Source organism: Bubalus bubalis, chromosome 9, assembly GCF_019923935.1.
Source record: "Bubalus bubalis isolate 160015118507 breed Murrah chromosome 9, NDDB_SH_1, whole genome shotgun sequence".
In the NCBI taxonomy this organism is placed as follows: domain Eukaryota; kingdom Metazoa; phylum Chordata; class Mammalia; order Artiodactyla; family Bovidae; genus Bubalus; species Bubalus bubalis.
In genome coordinates, this window is record NC_059165.1 from 97,047,586 (window position 1) to 97,068,239 (window position 20,654).

Here is a 20,654-nt window from a genome sequence, read left to right on the forward strand (position 1 = left end):
TTTATACTTTAATTAAATACTTCAATGGGCCTCCCAGAAGGTTTCAATCAAGGTGTCATCCAGGGCTGCAGGTATCTCAAGACTGGATCAGCAGGTGTCCACTTTCAAGCACACTCACGAGGCTATTGGAAGGACTCACCTGTTCACACAATATTGTCCAGAAAATTCCTTCAGGTCCTTGACGCATGGTCTCCTGGTGGGGCAGCTGGGTTTTATTCATGTGAGCCATCAAGGATGCAAGAAAGAGGAATGAGGAAGAAAGCCAGTTTATTTTACTCTGTTCCCAGAAGTGACTTCCCAACATTTCTTCCACATTCTCATCATTGTAATCTAGTCACTACATACATCTTGACTCAGGGTGAAGGCAATACACAAAACAATGAACACCAAGATCTAGGATTATTGAGAACATTTCAGATCCTGCCCCCTCCCACCCTTCCCCCCTAACCCATGCTACAGTCCTCATCATCTATTTATAATGACTTTATGCTCCATGCAATTCAAGACTCAGATCCTGTCCTTTTACTTTCCAGCATATTCCAAAATTCATTCTAACACCTCAATAAAACTTCCCTGGACACAAACTAGCATTTGAGTCGAACCTCAACCACTGGGTACTTCTGCAGAGCCCACTCTACTGCTTCAGGTCATGCAGTCTCAAGTAGACTCCTGGTTTCTGATACACTAGGAGAGCCCCTCCATCACATCAGGACAACCTGAAGCTGTTCCATGGCAAAATGTAACAAATGTTCCAAGTATTCTGATTTCTTCTAATTAGAGAACAGCAACTAACTTCAGAATATATTCTCTTTAGATTCCTTTGTGGTCTCAGCTCTTGTATACTTAAATAAATAAAGTGTAGTTGGGCTTACCCTGTTTTTTTCCTACTGCGTAAAGTGGGATGTAGATGCAAATTGGAATGATGTAAACTTCTGTATCACACCTATGCAGCCTTCCTGACTTAGAGACCTTTTTGCTGAGCAATAAGGAGATTGGTTTGTCATTGAGTGATATGAACAAAACTTTGGTTTATACCCAAGTCAAATTGGATGTGGAGGGAAGAATGTCATTTACCTCTGTGTGGCCAAGTGTCAGAGGGTATTTTTAGGAGACAGCCCATGGCAGATATTTACAGGCACATATGAAAGGAAGAGACTGTGTGTTGAAGCACTTAAAGGAATTAGTCCAGGGCAAAAATGCATTATTAAACTAGAATTATTTCAGAGTGACTAGAAGGAGTAAAGTACTAGGGTCAATGACAAACACGATTTCCAGGACATGGAATATGAAAACCAGTGGTAGTTGTTTGCACAGTAAAATATTTTGGTAAATATGTCACAATATATACATGTATCAAAACATCCTATTGTACATCTTGAAAATGAAAGTGTTAGTTGCTCAGTCATGTCCGAATCTTTGCAACCCATAGACTGTATCGCATCAGGCTCCTCTGTCCATGGAATTTTCCAGGCAAGAATACTGGAGTGAGTTGCCATTCCCTTCTCCAGGGGATCTTCCTGACCCAGGAATTGAACCCCAGGTCTCCTGCATTGTAGTCAGATTCTTTACAGTCTGAACCTTTTACAATATTATGTCATTGATATCTCAATAAAGCTAGAAAAAAACTTATTCTCTATTTTTGTTGGAAAACATGTGCACCTGCCTCCAGAAGAATGTCTATTGTGTTCACACTGTTCCAGAAGATTTAATGGAATGGGATAATCGCCAGAATGAGGACAATGAAATGGATCAGTCACAAAAAGCTGTCCTATATGACAAGATGAAGTCTAAGTTATCCCATTTTCTAGTCATTTGGGAACATCTTTAAATGAAATGGGCTTCCCTGGTGGCTCAGCGGTTAAAGCGTCTGCCTGGAATGCAGGAGACCTGGGTTCAATCCCTGGGTTGGGAAGATCCCCTGGAGAAGGAAATGGCAACCCACTCCTAGTATTCTTGCCTGGAGAATCCCATGGAGGGAGGAGCCTGGTAGGCTACAGTCCATGGGGTCCCAAAGAGTTGGACACGACTGAGCGATTTCACTTTCACTTTAAATGAAATAATTTTCACATTGTTTTTTAATCATTTTATTTAACCTGATTTATTTTTTCTTTTGGACTTTCAATTTTGTGCTGTGGTATAGCCAATGTGATAGTTTTGAGAGAGTCAATTCCTAGGCAGGTTGATAAGAAGTCTGGGGGTCCCTAAAGAGAGAGGGATCTTGAATTCTCAAGGAGGAGGAAAGATTACTGATAAAGGATGGTTACAGTCCACAATTGGATGATTACTAATTTCTGAAAAGGCTCAATGGAAAAATTTCCAAAGCCTTCAGTTCAGTTCAGTTCAGCCACTCAGTTGTGTCCGACTTTTTGCAACCCCATGAATCACAGCGCGCCAGGCCTCCCTGTCCATCACAAACTCCCGGAGTTCACTCAGACTCACGTCCATCGAGTCAGTGATGCCATCCAGCCATCTCATCCTCTGTCGTCCCCTTCTCCTTCTGCCCCCAATCCCTCCCAGCATCAGAATCTTTTCCAATGAGTCAGCTCTTTGCATGAGGTGGCCAAAGTACTGGAGTTTCAGCTTCAGCATCATTCCCTCCAAAGAAATCCCAGGGCTGATCTCCTTCAGAATGGACTGGTTGGATCTCCTTGCAGTCCAAGGGACTCTCAAGAGTCTTCTCCAACACCACAGTTCAAAAGCATGAATTCTTCGGTGCTCAGCTTTCTTCACAGTCCAACTCTCACATCCATACATGACCACTGGAAAAACCATAGCCTTGACTAGACGGACCTTTGTTGGCAAAGTAATGTCTCTGCTTTTGAATATGTTAAGTTGGTCATAACTTTCCTTCCAGGGAGTAGGCGTCTTTTAATTTCATGGCTGCAGTCATCATCTGCAGTGATTTTGGAGTCCAAAAAAATAAAGTCTGACACTGTTTCCACTGTTTCCCCATCTATTTCCCATGAAGTGATGGGACCAGATGCCATGATCTTCGTTTTCTGAATGTTGAGCTTTAAGCCAACTTTTCACTCTCCTCTTTCACTTTCATCAAGAGGCGTTTTAGTTCCTCTTCACTTTCTGCCATAAGGGTGGTGTCATCTGCATATCTGAGGTTATTGATATTTCTCCCAGCAATCTTGATTCCAGCTTGTGTGAATTAGCTAATTATGTAACTCAGCTCTCAGCTTTTCAACAGGCATTAATGGAACTTCAGGAGGTGACTCCTGACCCAGCCTCTGAGTCAAGCAAGCCTCTATTTGAACCAGGAACAGAGGTCCTGATAAAAACATTGGGATCTGGGGGCAATCTTTTGAGCCCGTCTGGGAAGGCCCTTACCAGGTTATTCTTTCTTCTCCCACAGCTGTCAAAGTGCCAGGAATTGATTCATGGGTGCATCACACTCTTGTTAAGAGGCGGCACTCTGACCAGAACTAAGTGACATCATTTTATGTCTTTACTTTGTATGCTCTGACTGTACTTTTCAGGTGGGCCTGATAATCTATGTGTGCTTACTTCTGCTGACTCCAGAGGTCCTGAGTCTGCCATTTGACCCTCAAGAAAATGCCTTCCTGTCCTGGGCTCACTCCTACACTGCATTCCACAATCGGTCTAACTGCTGGGTCTGCCGAGCACTCCCCTCCTCATCAAGTGGAAGACTTCCCATGGTGGGTTTCTCCACTTCAAGGAAAGGACTTTCAACTCTGTGATCACATCTAACAATCCTAAGATGGACTGATTTAACTATGGACATAATGTGACTTTTAATTTTGATTTTAACTTGGTTTAATGACTATTTTGGCTTACATCTGTAACTGTATAATGGGATTTGTTTCTGTCTGAAAGCTTTTAAGTTACAAATGGTTGTCCAAACTCCTACAAGTGCCACAGCCTCCTCCAACTATTACTTGGGGTTCCTGGATCAGAGACCTTCAATATGAGGGTTAGGAGACTAGTTTGCCTCAGCAATTTAGGGACCATGCCCCTAAACAGCAGGAAGTAGTTATAGAACAAAAATGACATTCCTTTCCCTTGGCAACATAATTCTCCTAAAAGAAAAGAGGGGAATGAGAGAGTCAATTTCTAGGCAGGTTGATAAGAAGTCCGGGGGTCCCCAAGGAGAGAGGGATCTGGATTAATTCTCAAGGAGGAGGAAAGGACAAAGTTTTTTTTTTCCCCTCTACATTCCTTAGGATTATACAACAATAATGTATCCTTCTTGAGAACAGTCTCTGGAAAAAAACTTCTGGCTAATCCTGTTATCTAAAATGTAAATTATGGGAGTGGGTCTAGTAAGGTCTTTACAATCTCCAGACATTCTTTTGATTCACTGTAATAACTAATTCTTTCTTCAACTTAAGTCTGAATTTGGCAATAAGGAGTTCATGATCTGAGCCACAGTCATCTCTTGTTTTTGCTGACTGTATAGAGCTTCTCCATCTTTGGCTGCAAAGAATATAATCAATCTGATTTGGGTTTTGCCCTTCTGGTGATGTCCATGTGTAGAGTCTTCTTTTGTGTTGTTGGAAGAGGGTGTGTGCTATGACCAGTGCATTCTCTTGGCAAAACTCTATTAGCCTTTGCCCTGCTTCATTCTGTACTCCAAGGCCAAATTTGTCTGTTACCCCAGGTGTTTCTTGACTTCCTACTTTTGCATTCCAGTCCTCTATAATGAAAAGGACATCTTTTTTGGGTGTTAGTTCTAAAAGGTCTTGTAGGTCTTCATGGAACAGTTCAACTTCAGCTTCTTCAGCGTTACTGGTTGGGGTATAGGCTTGGATTACCGTGATATTGAATGGTTTGCCTTGGAAACGAAGAGAGATCATTCTGTCCTTTTTGAGATTCCATCCATACACTGCATTTCTGACTCTTTTGTTGACCATGATGGCTACTCCATTTCTTCTAAGGGATTCCTGCCCACAGTAGTAGATATAATGGTTATCTGAGTTAAATTCACCCATTCCAGTCCATTTTAGTTCACTGATTCCTAGAATGTTGACGTTCACTCTTGCCATCTCCTTTTTGACCACTTCCAATTTGCCTTGATTCAAGGACCTGACATTCCAGGTTCCTATGCAATACTGCTCTTTACAGCATCGGACCTTGCTTCTATCACCAGTCACATCCACAGCTGGGTATTTTTTTTGCTTTGGCGCCATCCCTTGATTCTTTCTGGAGTTATATCTCCACTGATCTCCAGTAGCATATTGGGCACCTACTGACCTGGGGAGTTCCCCTTTCAGTACCCTATCATTTTGCCTTTTCATACTGTTCATGGGGTACCCAAGGCAAGAAAACTGAAGTGGTTTGCCATTCCTTTCTCCAGTGGACCACATTCTGTCAGACCTTTCCCCCATGACCCTCCTGTCTTGGGTGGCCCCACATGGCATGGCTTACTTTCATTGAGTTAGACAAGGCTGTGGTCCATGTGATCAGATTGACTAGTTTTCTGTGACTATGGTTTCAGTGTGTCTGCCCTCTGATCCCCTCTCGCAACACCTACTGTCTTACTTGGGTTTCTCTTACCTTGGACGTGGGGTATCTCTTCAGGGCTGCTCCAGCAAAGTGCAGCCACTGCTCCTTACCTTGGACGAGGGTTATTGCCTCACGGCCACCCCTCCTGACCTTGAACGTGGAGTAGCTCCTCTCGGTCCTCCTTTGCCCATGCAGCTGCTGCTCCTTGGACGTGGGGTTGCTCCTCTCAGCTGCCTCCTCTGACCTCAGACATGGGGTAGCTCCTCTCGGCCACTCTTGTGTTGACAGAGCCTGGTACTCTTGGTGGCCGCCTCTGACCTTGGGGGAGGGGTAGCTCCTCTCAGCCATGATTCTGCATGGTCCATCTCAGCCGGTGTGCTTGATTATATTCTTTGCAGCCAAAGATGGAGAAGCTCTATACAGTCAGCAAAAACAAGACCAGGAGCTGACTGTGGCTCAGATCATGAACTCCTTATTGCCAAATTCAGTTGAAGAAAGTGGGGAAAACCACTAGACCATTCAGGTATGACTTAAATCAAATCCCTTATGATTATACAGTGGAAGTGAGAAATAGATTTAAGGGACTAGATCTGATAGACAGAGTGCATGATGAACTATGGATGGAGGTTTGTGACATTGTACAGGAGATGGGGATCAAGACCATCCCCATGGAAAAGAAATGCAAAGAAGCAACATGGCTCTCTGAGGAGGCCTTACAAATAGCTGTGAAAAGAAGAGAAGTGAAAAGAAAAAGAGAAAAGGAAAGATATACCCATTTGAATGCAGTGTTTCAAAGAATAGCAAGGAGAGATAAGAAAGGCTTCCTCAGCGATCAATGCAAAGAAAACAACAGAATGGGAAAGACTAGAGATCTCTTCAAGAAAATTAGAGATACCAAGGGAACATTTCATGCAAAGATGGTCTCATAAAGGACAGAAATGGTATGGACCTAACAGAAGCAGAAGATATTAAGAAGAGGTGGCAAGAATACACAGAAGAACTGTACAAAAAAGATCTGCATGACCAATATAGTCACGATGATGTGATCACTCACTTAGAGCCAGACATCTTGGAATGTGAAGTCAAGTGGGCTTTAGAAAGCATCACTATGAACAAAGCTAGTGGAGGTGGTGGAATTCCAGTTGAGCTATTTCAAATCCTGAAAGATGGTGCTGTGAATGTGCTGCACTCAATATTCCAGTAAATATGGAAAACTCAGCAGTGGCCACAGGATGGGTAAAGGTCAGTTTTCATTCCAATCCCAAAGAAAGGCAATGCCAAAGAATGCTCAAACAACCACACAATTGCACTCATCTCATACGCTAGTAAAGTAATGCTCAAAATTCTCCAAGCCAGGCTTCAGCAATACGTGAACTGTGAACTTCCAGATGTTCAAGCTGGTTTTAGATAAGGCAGAGGAACCAGAGATCAAATTGCCAACATCCACTGGATCATCAAAAAAGCAAGAGAGTTCCAGAAAAACATCTATTTCTGCTTTATTGACTATGCCAAAGCCTTCGACTGTATGGACCACAATAAACTGTGGAAAATTCTTCAAGAGATGGGAATACCAGACCACCTGATCTGCCCCTTGAGAAACCTATATGCAGGTCAGGAAGCAACAGTTAGAACTGGACATGGAACTACAGAATGGTTCCAAATAGGAAAAGGAGTACATCAAGGCTGTATGTTGTCACCCTACTTATTTAACTTATATGCAGAGTACATCTGGTCCCATCACTTCATGGGAAATAGATGGGGAAACAGTGGAAACAGTGTCAGACTTTATTTTTTTGGGCTCCAAAATCACTGCAAATGGTGACTGCAGCCATGAAATTAAAAGACGCTTACTCCTTGGAAGGAAAGTTATGACCAACCTAGATAGTATATTGAAAAGCAGAGACATTACTTTGCCAACAAAGGTCCATCTAGTCAAGGCTATGGTTTTTCCAGTGGTCATGTATGGATGTGAGTGTTGGACTGTGAAGAAAGCTGAGGGCTGAAGAATTGATGCTTTTGAACTGTGGTGTTGGAGAAGACTCTTGAGAGTCCCTTGGACTGCAAGGAGATCCAACCAGTCCATTCTGAAGGAGATCATCCCTGGGATTTCTTTGGAAGGAATGATGCTAAAGCTGAAACTCCAAATTTGGCCACCTCATGTGAAGAGTTGAATCACTGAAAAAGACTGATGCTGGTAGGAATTGGTGGCAGGAGGAGAAGGGGACGACAGAGGATGAGATGGCTGGATGGCATCACCGACTCAATGGATGTGAGTCTGAGTGAACTCTGGGAGATGGTGATGGACAGGGAGGCCTGGCATGCTGCGATTCATGGGGTTGCAAAGAGTTGGACACAACTGAGCGACTGAAATGAACTGAACTGAACTGAGAGTACATCATGAGAAACACTGGGCTGGAAGAAACACAAGCTGGAATCAAGATTGTTGGGAGAAATATCAATAAGCTCAGATATGCAGATCACACCACCCTTATGGCAGAAAGTGAAGAGGAACTAAAAAGCCTGTTGATGAAAGTGAAAGAGGAGAGTGAAAAGTTGCCTTAAAGGTCAACGTTCAGAAAACTAAGATCGTGGCATCTGGTTCCATCAGTTCATGGCAGATAGATGGGGAAACAGTGGAAACAGTATCAGACTTTATTTTTTTGGGCTCCAGAATCACTGCAGATGGTGATTGCAGCCATGAAATTAAAAGACGGTTACTCCTTGGAAGTAAAGTTATGACCAACCTAGACAGCATATTGAAAAGCAGAGATATTACTTTGCCAATAAAGGTCTGTCTAGTCAAGGCTATGGTTTTCAGTGGCCATGTATGGATGTGCGAGTTGGACCGTGAAGAAAGCTGAGCCCTGAAGAATTGATGCTTTTGAACTGTGGTGCTGGAGAAGACTTTTGACAGTCCCTTGAGCTGCAAGGAGATCCAATCAGTCCATCCTAAAGGAGATCGGTCGTGGGTGTTCATTGGAAGGACTGATGTTAAAGCTGAAACTCCAGTACTTTGGCCACCTCATGTGAAAAGTTGGCTCCCTGGAAAAGACCCTGATGCTGGGAGGGATTTGGAGCAAGAGGAGAAGGGGATGACAGAGTATGAGATGGCTGGATGGTATCACCGACTTGATGGACATGAGTTTGGGTGAACTCCAGGAGTTGGTGATGGACAGGGAGGCCTGGTGTGCTGCGATTCATGGGGTCACGAAGAGTCGGACACAACTGAGCAACTGAACTGAAGTGAACTGAATAACTAATTAAAAGTATATAACTCCATTGCTAAAACTAGTGAGGGGGTACCCTTTCTGCCCCCTTTGATGTCTATGTCAGAAGCTTTCTCTATCCCTTTTATACTTTAATAAAACTCTGTTACACAAAAGCTCTGAGTGATCTTCCTTGTCTCTGGCCCTGGATTGAATTCTTCTCCTGTGGAGGCCAAGAATCCCAGTGTCTTTCATGGTTCAGCAACAACCTTTCAGTTTCAGGTGAATAGTGAATGGACTCAGCCATGCAAATACATGCACTATTCTCCCCCAAACTCCCCTCTCATCCAGACTGCAACATTATATTGAGCATAGTTTTATGTAGGTCCTAGTTGGTTATCCTTTTTAAATATAGCAGTAATTTCACCCAATTTTGTCTTGCAAGTGTATTTACTCTCATCTTACCAATGGTGTACATCATGGAAAGGCATTTCATGAATGTTGTAGAAAGTTTAAGAGTAATACTCAAATGTGTATATTCTATTATAATATACTCAAATTGAAAAATTCATATGTTCACTTATCTTTAGAAATTTTAAGATGGTGCAGTCTGAAAGCAACAGCTAGAAAAATTTACAGAATGCACTTGAAATTAAACTGTATACACACAAAAGCAACTTTTCTTTGTCCTTTTCCAAGGTTCCTTGCCTATCATTTGGCTGGGATGAATGGAGAATAAATATAATATTTTAGGACATATATTTAATATTATATTTTAAAAGTACTAGTAATTTTAATGGGCTATATCTTTTCCCACTGAATAATATGAATTCATCTTCTGTTACATGGATTCCCTTCTTTACTATTCATGTTTCTTATCAATTCAGTTGATAACAGTTTATCCTTGGTTGGAAAATGCAAAGCAAATTAATCTAGTTATGGAAAGCTTTCAGAACACCAAGATAACTACTGCAAAAATGATGTGTGACATCTCTAAGAAGTATTGGAAACCCATCTTGTAGAAAACAAAAGGAGCCCAAAGACTGAGTTATCCTGACTGAAGACAGGGAAGCATGGTGAGGTCCTAACCAGAATACCACTGCTCAAAGGAAACACTCTGCTTTCTGACAATATGGTCCTTTGCAATCCTACAGTTACATAAAAGAAGATACATTTGTTGTGATGACTTTGGTGATTTAAAAACCTTTAGGCATCATTAGAGCCATGTGTAATTGGAAAAATAATATCATCACCTATTTTCCAGTTGGTTACCCATGACTAAGACATATTCTGGATAACCACCCTTATTATCTTTGCATGTTTTATAATTATGTAACTGAAAGCATCATGCAATGTATTTTTATAGCCCATGCTACAATATCAGTAAAACTTCAGTCAAAAAAGCAATATAAACCAATTAGCTGTTTACAGAGGAACATTTAATATAGAGAGTTGGTTAAAAAGTTATTGAAAGACTGAAAGACAAGGAAGAGAAAAGTGGTGCCATAGTGATCATAACTGAAGGAGGAAGCTACTTCACCAGGGCTGGAGGGGTATAAAGGGACCCATTGAACTTTTAGAGCAAAGAGACATTTACAGACCACTGTTCAATGTACATAAGATGAACAAAGATGGACATTGATGGAACATAGACTACAAGATGGAACATGATTTCAAATGCCCCACCCTAAAGCAAAGGCCAGGTGTACAACATAGAGAAGATATGTGAAGAAATTTATTGGAAATAATGGGGAAAATAAATTGCTTATTACCACATCAGGGTCCTCATATCTCCCCCCTTTGAACTGTGATCTCTTTTTGATCTTCAGCATTTGTCCATGAACAACGTTAGGACTCAAGGCATAAACGTCACCTTTGAAAGAGAGGCTTGACTTGGATCAGTAGTTGTCAACCTTGGGCACACACTAGAACCACCTGAGTGCTTTTTAAAATTCTCATGCTTGGATCACACCCAAATTCAGTTGAATCAGAAATTCTGGTGGTGAAACCCAGTGGTCAGTATTTTAAACTTCCCGGAAGATTGCAATAAAAGCCAAGGCTGAGAAGCAGTGACATGCAGCTCACATAACAGCCTGTACAGATTTGAATAGTAGAATTTACTATTGAAAGTATATAAGAGCTTGAAATATTTGTAAATTTTTGGTATATAAAGGGGAATCATTCATTTTTTGAGGATGCTTGGGCTACCAAAGATAAAGTATAGAATCTCCATAGATATAATGAGATTCATTCGAGGAGTGATTTTGATACAAAAAGGCTCTTAGAACTCCCCACTATCATGTTAAACCATGTGTGTGTTTGTGCGTGATCAGTCTTGTTTGACTCTTTGCAACCCCACAGACTGTAAACCACCAGGCTCCTCTGTCCATGGGATTTCAAAGTCAAGAACACTGGAGTGGGTTACCATTTCCTCCTCCAAGGATCTTCCAGACTCAGGGATTGGACCTGTGTCTCTTGTGTCTCCTGCACTGGCACAGGGGGATAAACCATAAGGAGAAGTAATATTCAGGTAGAAAGTGAGGAGAGACATGAAGGCCATAAGAGCTATAAAAATGGTGTCATGGGAAAGGTAGAATTTTTAGATCTCCAGATTTAGTTTTGTTACATTTTCTAGTATACACTCAAATGGGTTTCCAGGTCCTAAGTTGAGTTTGTGCTGCCAGGAACCTCCACAAGGCCCTTTTGATGTCTTTGTTCCTCAAGCTGTAGATGAAGGGGTTCAGCATGGGGGTGACCATAGTGTACACCACAGAAGCTGCTGCAACCTTCCTGGGAGACTGTGAGATGGCTGAGCTGAGGTACTCACCAAGGCCTGTTCCATAAAATAAGCAAACAACTGCCAGGTGAGAACCACAGGTGGCAAAGGCTTTGTACATCCCACCTGATGAGGGGACTCTCAGAATGGAGACAAGAATTTTATAGTAAGAGAAAATGATTCCTGAGATAGAGAGAAAACCAGTCAAGGCACCGATAGTATAGCTGACTATGTTATTGGTGAAAGTGTCAGAACAAGCAAGGTTGAGCAGTTGAGGAGGATCACAGAAGAAACTAGAAATTTCTACATCCTTGAAACAGGTAAGTTGTAACACAATCACATTGTGCACCTGGGAGTCCAAAAGGCTAACACAAAAGGACACCAAAACTAAGGAGCAACAGAGGCGTGGGTTCATGATGACCGTGTAGTGCAGTGGGTGACAGATGTCCACAAACCTGTCATAGGACATCACGGTAAGAAGCAGACAATCCATACACGCAAAAAGGATAAAAATAGACATCTGTGTCAGGCAGCCTCCGTAGGAGATGACTCTGCTGTGAGATTGGATGTCCACAATCATCTTGGGAATAGTGGTGGAGATGAAATCTATGTCAACTGAGGACAGGTTGGAGAGGAAGAAGTACATGGGGGTGTGGAGGTGGGGGTCAGAGGTGACGGCTAATATGATGAGCAGGTTCCCCAGCACGGTCACCAGGTACATGGACAGGAAGAGGACACAGAGCAAAGGCTGCAGTTCTGCATCATCTGAGAGGCCCAGGAGGAAGAATTCTGAGATGCTTGTTAAATTTCCAGTTCTGTGTATCTTGGACACCTCTGGAAAAAGAAAAGAGGTCTGGAAACAAAGGAAATAAGTAAATGGGCATTGAACACTGTGTCCATATTTTGGATTCAAGCAACTTATTTCCAAGATTATACACTCCTGTTCCTCCAGAATATTTCTTACTGTGACAAACTCCATTTGCTTAGAAATTTTCCTCCTTGGTTTCTGTTATACACATCTGTCTATAAACTCTTAGATTATAAAACTTCACAGAAAAGTGAAAGGGAACAAGAACATTAGAGGTAATACATCTATGATCTCAGTTAAATACAGCCTACTTCTTTAGAAGTAATACAGAAAGAGAAATTCCCTTCCCCGTTTAAGAAAAAATATAATTCAAAGATATTAAACATATTTGTATAAATCTTATTTTATTTAAATTAAATTCTAGTTATTTCCTTTATTTGGAATATTTTTACATCTCTATGAAATGAAGGAACTGTTCATCTGGATTCTAAACTAAAAATGAATGTTCACAATCAGAAAACATATTTAGGTGATATTCAGACTTTTATTATTGGTTTTCCTGTCTTCCCTCCTTCATGAAATAAGTGATTACTCAATTATCAGGGTTGCATTTTAAAAATCATTTAGTATATATTTTACTTGACTTTGGTGGACTTAAAAATTTGATCTGTATGGGTTAATTCAGTGCACGTGATCATACAGCACTAGTGACTATAATTATGGCATTAGCATACAGAGCATTGTCAATGATTAAATGATAATGAAATTTTAGAAACGTTCTTGAATTTTTTTTAAATCGTATACAGTATTATTTGTTTCCATATCAACTCAGTTAAATGTCTAATGTGTGAGACCACTTTACATTTTTTGGAGTCCATTCTTTGCTGGTGAACTAATACTTCTTTATTGTTTTTCTTTTTTTTTTTTCAGTTTATTGAAATGATTGACAAAATTGCTTATATTTGGGCTTTGCCACATGAAGGTTTTGAAAAAATGTACAAAATGCTGATTTCAGATCAGATCAGATCAGATCAGTTGCTCAGTCGTGTCTGACTCTTTGCGACCCCATGAATCGCAGCAGGCCAGGCCTCCCTGTCCATCACCAATTCCCAGAGTTCACTCAGACTCACGTCCATCGAGTCGGTGATGCCATCCAGCCATCTCATCCTCTGTCGTCCCCCTCTCCTCTTGCCCCCAATCCCTCCCAGCATCAGAGTCTTTACCAATGAGTCAACTCTTCACATGAGGTGGCCAAAGTACTGGAGTTTCAGCTTCAGCATCATTCCCTCCAAAGAACACCCAGGGCTGATCTCCTTTAGAATGGACTGGTTGGATCTCCTTGCAGTCCAAGGGACTCTCAAGAGTCTTCTCCAACACCACAGTTCAAAAGCATCAATTCTTCGGCGCTCAGCCTTCTTCACAGTCCAACTCTCACATCCATACATGACCACAGGAAAAACCATAGCCTTGACTAGACAGACCTTTGTTGGCAAAGTAATGTCTCTGCTTTTGAATATGCTATCTAGGTTGGTCATAACTTTCCTTCCAAGGAGTAAGCGTCTTTTAATTTCATGGCTGCAGTCACCATCTGCAGTAATTTTGGAGCCCAGAAAAATAAAGTCTGACACTGTTTCCACTGTTTTCCCATCTATTTCCCATGAAATGAAGGGACCGGATGCCATGATCTTCATTTTCTGAATGTTGAGCTTTAAGCCAACTTTTTCACTCTCCACTTTCACTTTCATCAAGAGGCTTTTGAGTTCCTCTTCACTTTCTGCCATAAGGGTGGTGTCATCTGCATATCTGAGGTTATTGATATTTCTCCCGGAAATCTTGATTCTAGCTTGTGTTTCTTCCAGTCCAGCGTTTCTCATGATGTACTCTGCATAGAAGTTAAATAAACAGGGTGACAATATACAGCCTCGACGTACTCCTTTTCCTATTTGGAACCAGTCTGTTGTTCCATGGCCAGTTCTAACTGTTGCTTCCTGACCTGCATACAAATTTCTCAAGAGGCAGATCAGGTGGTCTGGTATTCCCATCTCTTTCAGAAGTTTCCACAGTTTATTGTGATCCACACAGTCAAAGGCTTTGGCATAGTCAATAAAACAGAAATAGATGTTTTTCTGGAACTCTCTTGCTTTTTCCATGATGCAGTGGATGTTGGCAATTTGATCTCTGCCTTTTCTAAAACCAGCTTGCACATCAGGAAGTTCACAGTTCACATATTGCTGAAGCCTGGCTTGGAGAATTTTGAGCATTACTTTACTAGCGTGTGAGATGAGTGCAATTGTGTGGTAGTTTGAGCATTCTTTGGCATTGCCTTTCTTTGGGATTGGAATGAAAACTGACCTTTTCCAGTCCTGTGGCCACTGCTGAGTTTTCCAAATTTGCTGGCATAGTGAGTGCAACACTTTCACAGCATCATCTTTCAGGATTTGGAATAGCTCAACTGGAATTCCATCACCTCCACTAGCTTTGTTCATAGTGATGCTTTCTAAGGCCCACTTGACTTCACATTCCAGGATGTCTGGCTCTAGGTCAGTGATCACACCATCGTGATTATCTGGGTCGTGAAGATCTTTTTTGTACAGTTCTTCTCTGTATTCTTGCCATCTCTTCTTAATATCTTCTGCTTCTGTTAGGTCCATACCATTTCTGTCCTTTATCGAGCCCATCTTTGCATGAAATGTTCCTTTGGTATCTCTGATTTTCTTGAAGAGATCTCTAGTCTTTCCCATTCTGCTGTTTTCCTCTATTTCTTTGCATTGATCACTGAAGAAAGCTTTCTTATCTCTCCTTGCTATTCTTTGGAACTCTGCATTCAGATGTTTATATCTTTCCTTTTCTCCTTTGCTTTTCGCTTCTCTTCTTTTCACAGCTATTTGTAAGGCCTCCCCAGACAGCTGTTTTGCTTTTTTGCATTTCTTTTCCATGGGGATGGTCTTGATCCCTGTCTCCTGTACAATGTCACGAACCTCATTCCATAGTTCATCAGGCACTCTATCTATCAGATCTAGGCCCTTAAATCTATTTCTCACTTCCACTGTATGATCATAAGGGATTTGATTTGGTCATACCTGAATGGTCTAGTGGTTTTCCCTACTTTCTTTAATTTAAGTCTGAATTTGGCAATAAGGAGTTCATGGTCTGAGCCACAGTCAGCTCCTAGTCTTGTTTTTGCTGTCTGTATAGAGCTTCTCCATCTTTGGCTGCAAAGAATATAATCAATCTGATTTCGGTGTTGACCATCTGGTGACATCCATGTGTAGAGTCTTCTCTTGTGTTGTTGGAAGAGGGTGTTTGTTATGACCAATGTATTTTCTTGGCAAAACTCTATTAGTCTTTGCCCTGCTTCATTCCGTATTCCAAGGCCAAATTTGCCTGTTACTGGTATACTACAATACAAATTGTGACTACCACAATCAAATTAATTAATGTATATGTCACCTTCAGTTCAGCTCAGTTCAGTCGCTCTGTCATGTCTGACTCTTTGCGACCCCGTGAATCGCAGCACACCAGGCCTCCCTGTCCATCACCAACTCCCAGAGTTCACTCAGACTCACATCCATCGGGTCAGTGATGCCATCCAGCCATCTCATCCTCTGTTGTCCCCTTCTCCTCCTGCCCTCAATCTCCCCCAGCATCAGAGTCTTTTCCAATGAGTCAACTCTTCACATGAGGTGGCCAAAGTACTGGAGTTTCAGCTTCAGCATCATTCCCTCCAAAGAACACCCAGGGCTGATCTCCTTTAGAATGGACTGGTTGGATCTCCTTGCAGTCCAAGGGACTCTCAAGAGCCTTCTCCAACACCACAGTTCAAAAGCATCAATTCTTCGGCGCTCAGCCGTCTTCACAGTCCAACTCTCACATCCATACATGACCACAGGAAAAACCATAGCCTTGACTAGATGGACCTTTGTTGGCAAAGTAATGTCTCTGCTTTTCAATATGCTATCTAGGTTGGTCATAACTTTTCTTCCAAGGAGTAAGTGTCTTTTAATTTCATGGCTTCTATTTGTGCTCATGTATATGTGGTATAAGTTAAACAAACCTCTCATAGCAGATTTCAAGAACACAATACAAAATTATTAGCTATAGTCATCAGACTGCATATTAGATCCCCAGAATGTATTCATTTTATAGCAAAAGTTTATATCCTTTGACCAACATTTCTCTACCTTCTCCACCACTATCCTCACAACTACAGCTATTTAAAAAAATTTCTTATTTTATATTGGGGTGTAGTCAGTTAACAATGTTGTGATAGTTTCAGGTGGATAGCAAAGGAACTCAGCCATACATATAAATGTACCCATTCTCCCTCAAAATCCCCTTCCCTTCACACTACCACATAACATTGAGCAGAGTTCCCTGTGCTATAGAAAAAGTGCTTGTTGGTTGTACATGTGTACCTTTGGCCAATTCATGTCGATATAAGGCAAAAATTATCACAATATCTTAATTATCTTCCATTAAAATAAGTAAATTAATTAAAAACATAAATGTAACACCAAACAAAAAAAATATAACAGAGGGTTCATGTTGATTCCTCTCTAACTATATCTCCCCTCATGGCTGAATAATATTCCATTGTTTATATACACTCCACATTTTCTTTACTGTTCATCTGTCAACAGACATATATCCATATTCTATTCCAAAAAATATTGCAATGACAAGGGAATGTGTTGTGAAAAAGACTTAAATAGAATAATGGAAACACATCTAAGCAGTTTCCTTATCTATGAAATTGTGATGGTAATTGAACCTACCAATAGGACCATTGCAAGAAGGTTTAAAAAAATCATTTATATTGATTAGACCAGTGATTTTCAGTTCCATTTCATCAATTACTTACATGTGCTTATTTAAAAATGCTTAGTTACCCTGACCTCAGCCTAGAACCAATTTCAGGATCTCTATGGGTGAGTGTCTTGGTCTCCCTTCTGTGAACCAGGGCTTGATCAATACTGCCTTAGAATGAATATTGCCCAACACATAGAAAAATCTCCATGAATATTATTGATTAATATTGACATGAATACCACACCTATTCTTAAAACATACACATTTAATAATATTTCTTCAGATCCCACATATCATAGAAACTTGAAATATTAATGATAAAATTTAACTTCTCTTGGAACCTCAGTTCAATCTCACTTCCCTGCATACATGTCCTCAAAACAACTAGTGTGATGAACTTGACATATATGTTTTCTTGTAAATGTTTTCATAATGTCAATATTCATTTACATATCCATAACCAGCTTTTAGGGTTTCTGTAGTAGCTCAGACAGTAAAGCATCCGCCTGCAATGCAGGAGACCTGGGTTTAATCTCTGGGTCAGGAAGATCCCCTGGAGAAGGAAACGGCAAACCACTCCAGTATTCTTGCCTGGAGAATCCCATGGGTAGAGGAGCCTCATGGACTACAGTCCATGGGGTCGCAAAGAGTTGGACAAGATGGAGCAACTAACACACATACAACCAGCTTTTAAAAAATCTTCCCTAAATAAAATAATATCCATATTGCCTCTGAATGTACTTCATTACCACACTAGTTTGGTTAAGTATGAAGTACATACAACTACATCAAACAATTTCCTGACACAATATTACATAAGGAAAGACACCATTTTCTTCAGTTGGTAAATTTATGTTTATACAAATTAATTTCACTTTAACAAATTTAACACATTTAAGTGCAGTAATATATAATTTGATATATTATATATATTAAATATTTAGTTTACATTACATATATTATTTTTATTTATATCAGTTTCTGCTTACAACAATCCAATGAAAATTCTTGTACCTTTCTCTGTTTCAGACAAATGGAAATTAGTACATAACATGTGAGTGGTAATTAGTTAAGTTCTCACAGTGGGTGCATATCCAGTTTGGTATGTGCGTGCTCAGTTGTTTCCGACTCTATGTGACCCCATGGACTGGAGCTCACTAGGCTCCTCTGTCCATGGGATTCTCTGGGTAAGAATACTGGAGTGGGTTGCCACTTCCTTCTGCAGGGGATCTTCCCAACCCAGGGATCAAACTTGGGCCTCCTGCATCATAGGTATATTCTTTGTTGTCTGAGCCACCAGGGAAGCTAATTCTCTGTACTCATTTTAGTGCAAAAATAATATTCTGTCAACTGCATCCATGCCATTTTCACCTTGTATAGGAAATCTTCTCAACCTTAAATTTCAAAGCTAGACTGCAATTTTCATGACTATTCATTGAAAACTTTATAGTCATCCATGTTAGTGCCATTATGACCTCTGTAAACTGCAACCTCAGTCCCATGATTCACAGATTCTCACTGAACCAAAAGAGGACGAAGTAATTATCTACCTTCCTTTCACCTATGGGAGCCAAGTAGGTTTGAAAAGAAACACATTAGCTACAGTGGAGATGACTGAGAGCTGGTGCAGATCAGTGATTGAGTCCTGGGTCTTTCATTCTTGTAAGTGAAATATGTGCAATTATCTCAAGGTCTCTGTGCTTCTTTTCTTGGACATGAAGATCTAACATCCACTCTAGAATACATGTGGCACCAGAGGGAAATTGGAAACTTAATAAATATTTGGTCATTTGTATAAGGAATTTTAATCATTATTGGGATAATGTGTTTATTAATAGGGCTTCTCAGGAGGCGCTAGTGGTAAAAATCCTGCCTGCCAACGCAGGAAACATGAGATGCAGGTTCGATTCCTGGGTCAGAAAGATCCCCTGGATGAGGGCTTGACAACCCACTCCAGTATACTTGCCTGGAAAACTCCATTGACAGAGGGGCCTGGTGGGCGACAGTCCATGGAGTCACAAATAGCTGGACACAACTGAAGTGACTTAGTACACATGCGTGTTTAGTAAGTACAATGCCCCAAATGTAATGATGTATCATAGCATATATGGCAGAGAGATCAAAGCCTTTCTTATCTCAGAGGTGGAGCACAGATAACATCAAATCCTAAAATATGGTTGCTGCTGCTAAGTCACTTCAGTCGTGTCCGACTCTGTGTGACCCCATAAATGGCAGCCCACCAGGCTCCCCCGTCCCTGGGATTCTCCAGGCAAGAACACTGGAGTGGGTTGCCATTTCCTTCTCCAATGCATGAAAGTGAAAAGTGAAAGTGAAGTCGCTCAGTCGTGTCTGAACCTCAGCGACCCCATGGACTGCAGCCTTCCAGGCTCCTCCATCCATGGGATTTTCCAGGCAAGAGTACTGGAGTGGGGTGCCATTATGCTAGGCACATGAATTAAAATGTGCATGTTCTCTTCTTTTTAAACTCTTTTCTCCCCATATTCATCAAAATTTCTTCAATGATTTCTCAATGATTGAATGCTGCTGCTGCTGCTGCTAAGTTGCTTCAGTCGTGTCCGACTCTGTGTGACCCCATAGACGGCAGCCAACCAGGCTCTCCCGTCCCTGGGGTTCTCCGGGCAAGAACACTGGAGTGGGTTGCCATTTCCTTCTCCAATGCATGAAAGTGAAAAGTGAAAGTGAAGTTGCTCAGTAGTGTCCGACTCTTAGTGACCCCATGGACTGCAGCCTACCAGGCTCCTCCATCCATGGGATTTTCCAGGCAAGAGTACTGGGGTGGGGTGCCATTGCCTTCTCCGTTGAATGCTGCAGATGCTATTAAATGGAAAATAACAAGTCTCAAAGAAGGTCCATGAAATAGACAGAAATAACCGGTGTTTTAACTTTTCTCTGGTCCTGTGGGACTTTCTGAAAAGGATGAAAACACTGACATAAATGGTCCACCGTGTGGACCATATTGCTCACACGTTGTTTCTATGAAAAAAAGAAGAGTTTATTCAACACTTAACTGAGTATTTTTATCCTTGGTGTCTCCTCTGTGCCAACAAGATATAGGTTTTGGGGAATCAGAATAAATGAGCCTCACTCACTTCTCTTAGTCTAGGAAGAATGTACTTGTAGAAACAAAAATAAAATGTACTGTCAGGGATGTAAGGAAACCACAACATCAGATCTAGAGATATTTAAACCTGATGATATGACAAATAGCCTTATAATTATTAGTAACAAAATCACATATGTATTTTTCCCTTTCTTTGTGCATCCATCACATAGTTATTGCATCGAGGGTGAGCCTATTTGCTTAGTCCCAATCTAGAAGTTCTGTATGAGTGAGGAATCCCTCAGTGGATAATCCTAAATCTCAAAGATTCTAAGAAATTGCCCCAAAGTACACTTAAGAATGAGTGAAGCAAATAGGATTCAAAACTAAATGTTTTTCTTCTCTGAGTCCCATGCCCTAAATTTCATTGTAAGTTTTCAGCAGAGGTAGAGAGGTATAACTATGGATACATCTCGAGTATATTATTTTAAATGTTTTCATTTTCCTTAATAGGACTGGACC

General features: G+C 41.0%; 1 protein-coding gene and 1 non-coding gene across 2 annotated transcripts; one reads left to right on the forward strand and one right to left on the reverse strand.

Annotated features, from left to right (window-relative positions):
• The first annotated feature begins 1,840 nt into the window (after nucleotides 1–1,840).
• On the forward strand, nucleotides 1,841–1,912 carry TRNAS-GGA. The gene has a single exon. It is a non-coding gene; the product is annotated as a tRNA-Ser (tRNA).
• Nucleotides 1,913–11,320: 9,408 nt separating this feature from the next.
• LOC102398197 (olfactory receptor 18-like) lies at nucleotides 11,321–12,300 on the reverse strand. Its single transcript, XM_045161887.1, has one exon. It carries the CDS (start codon nucleotides 12,173–12,175, stop codon nucleotides 11,321–11,323), a length of 855 nt encoding a protein of 284 aa, XP_045017822.1. The 5' UTR covers nucleotides 12,176–12,300.
• Nucleotides 12,301–20,654: the final 8,354 nt, after the last annotated feature.

Bases quoted from the DNA above. Each gene is read 5' to 3' on its own strand.
- LOC102398197 (XM_045161887.1), bottom strand. From the start codon at position 12,175: ATGTACCTGGTGACCGTGCTGGGGAACCTGCTCATCATATTAGCCGTC.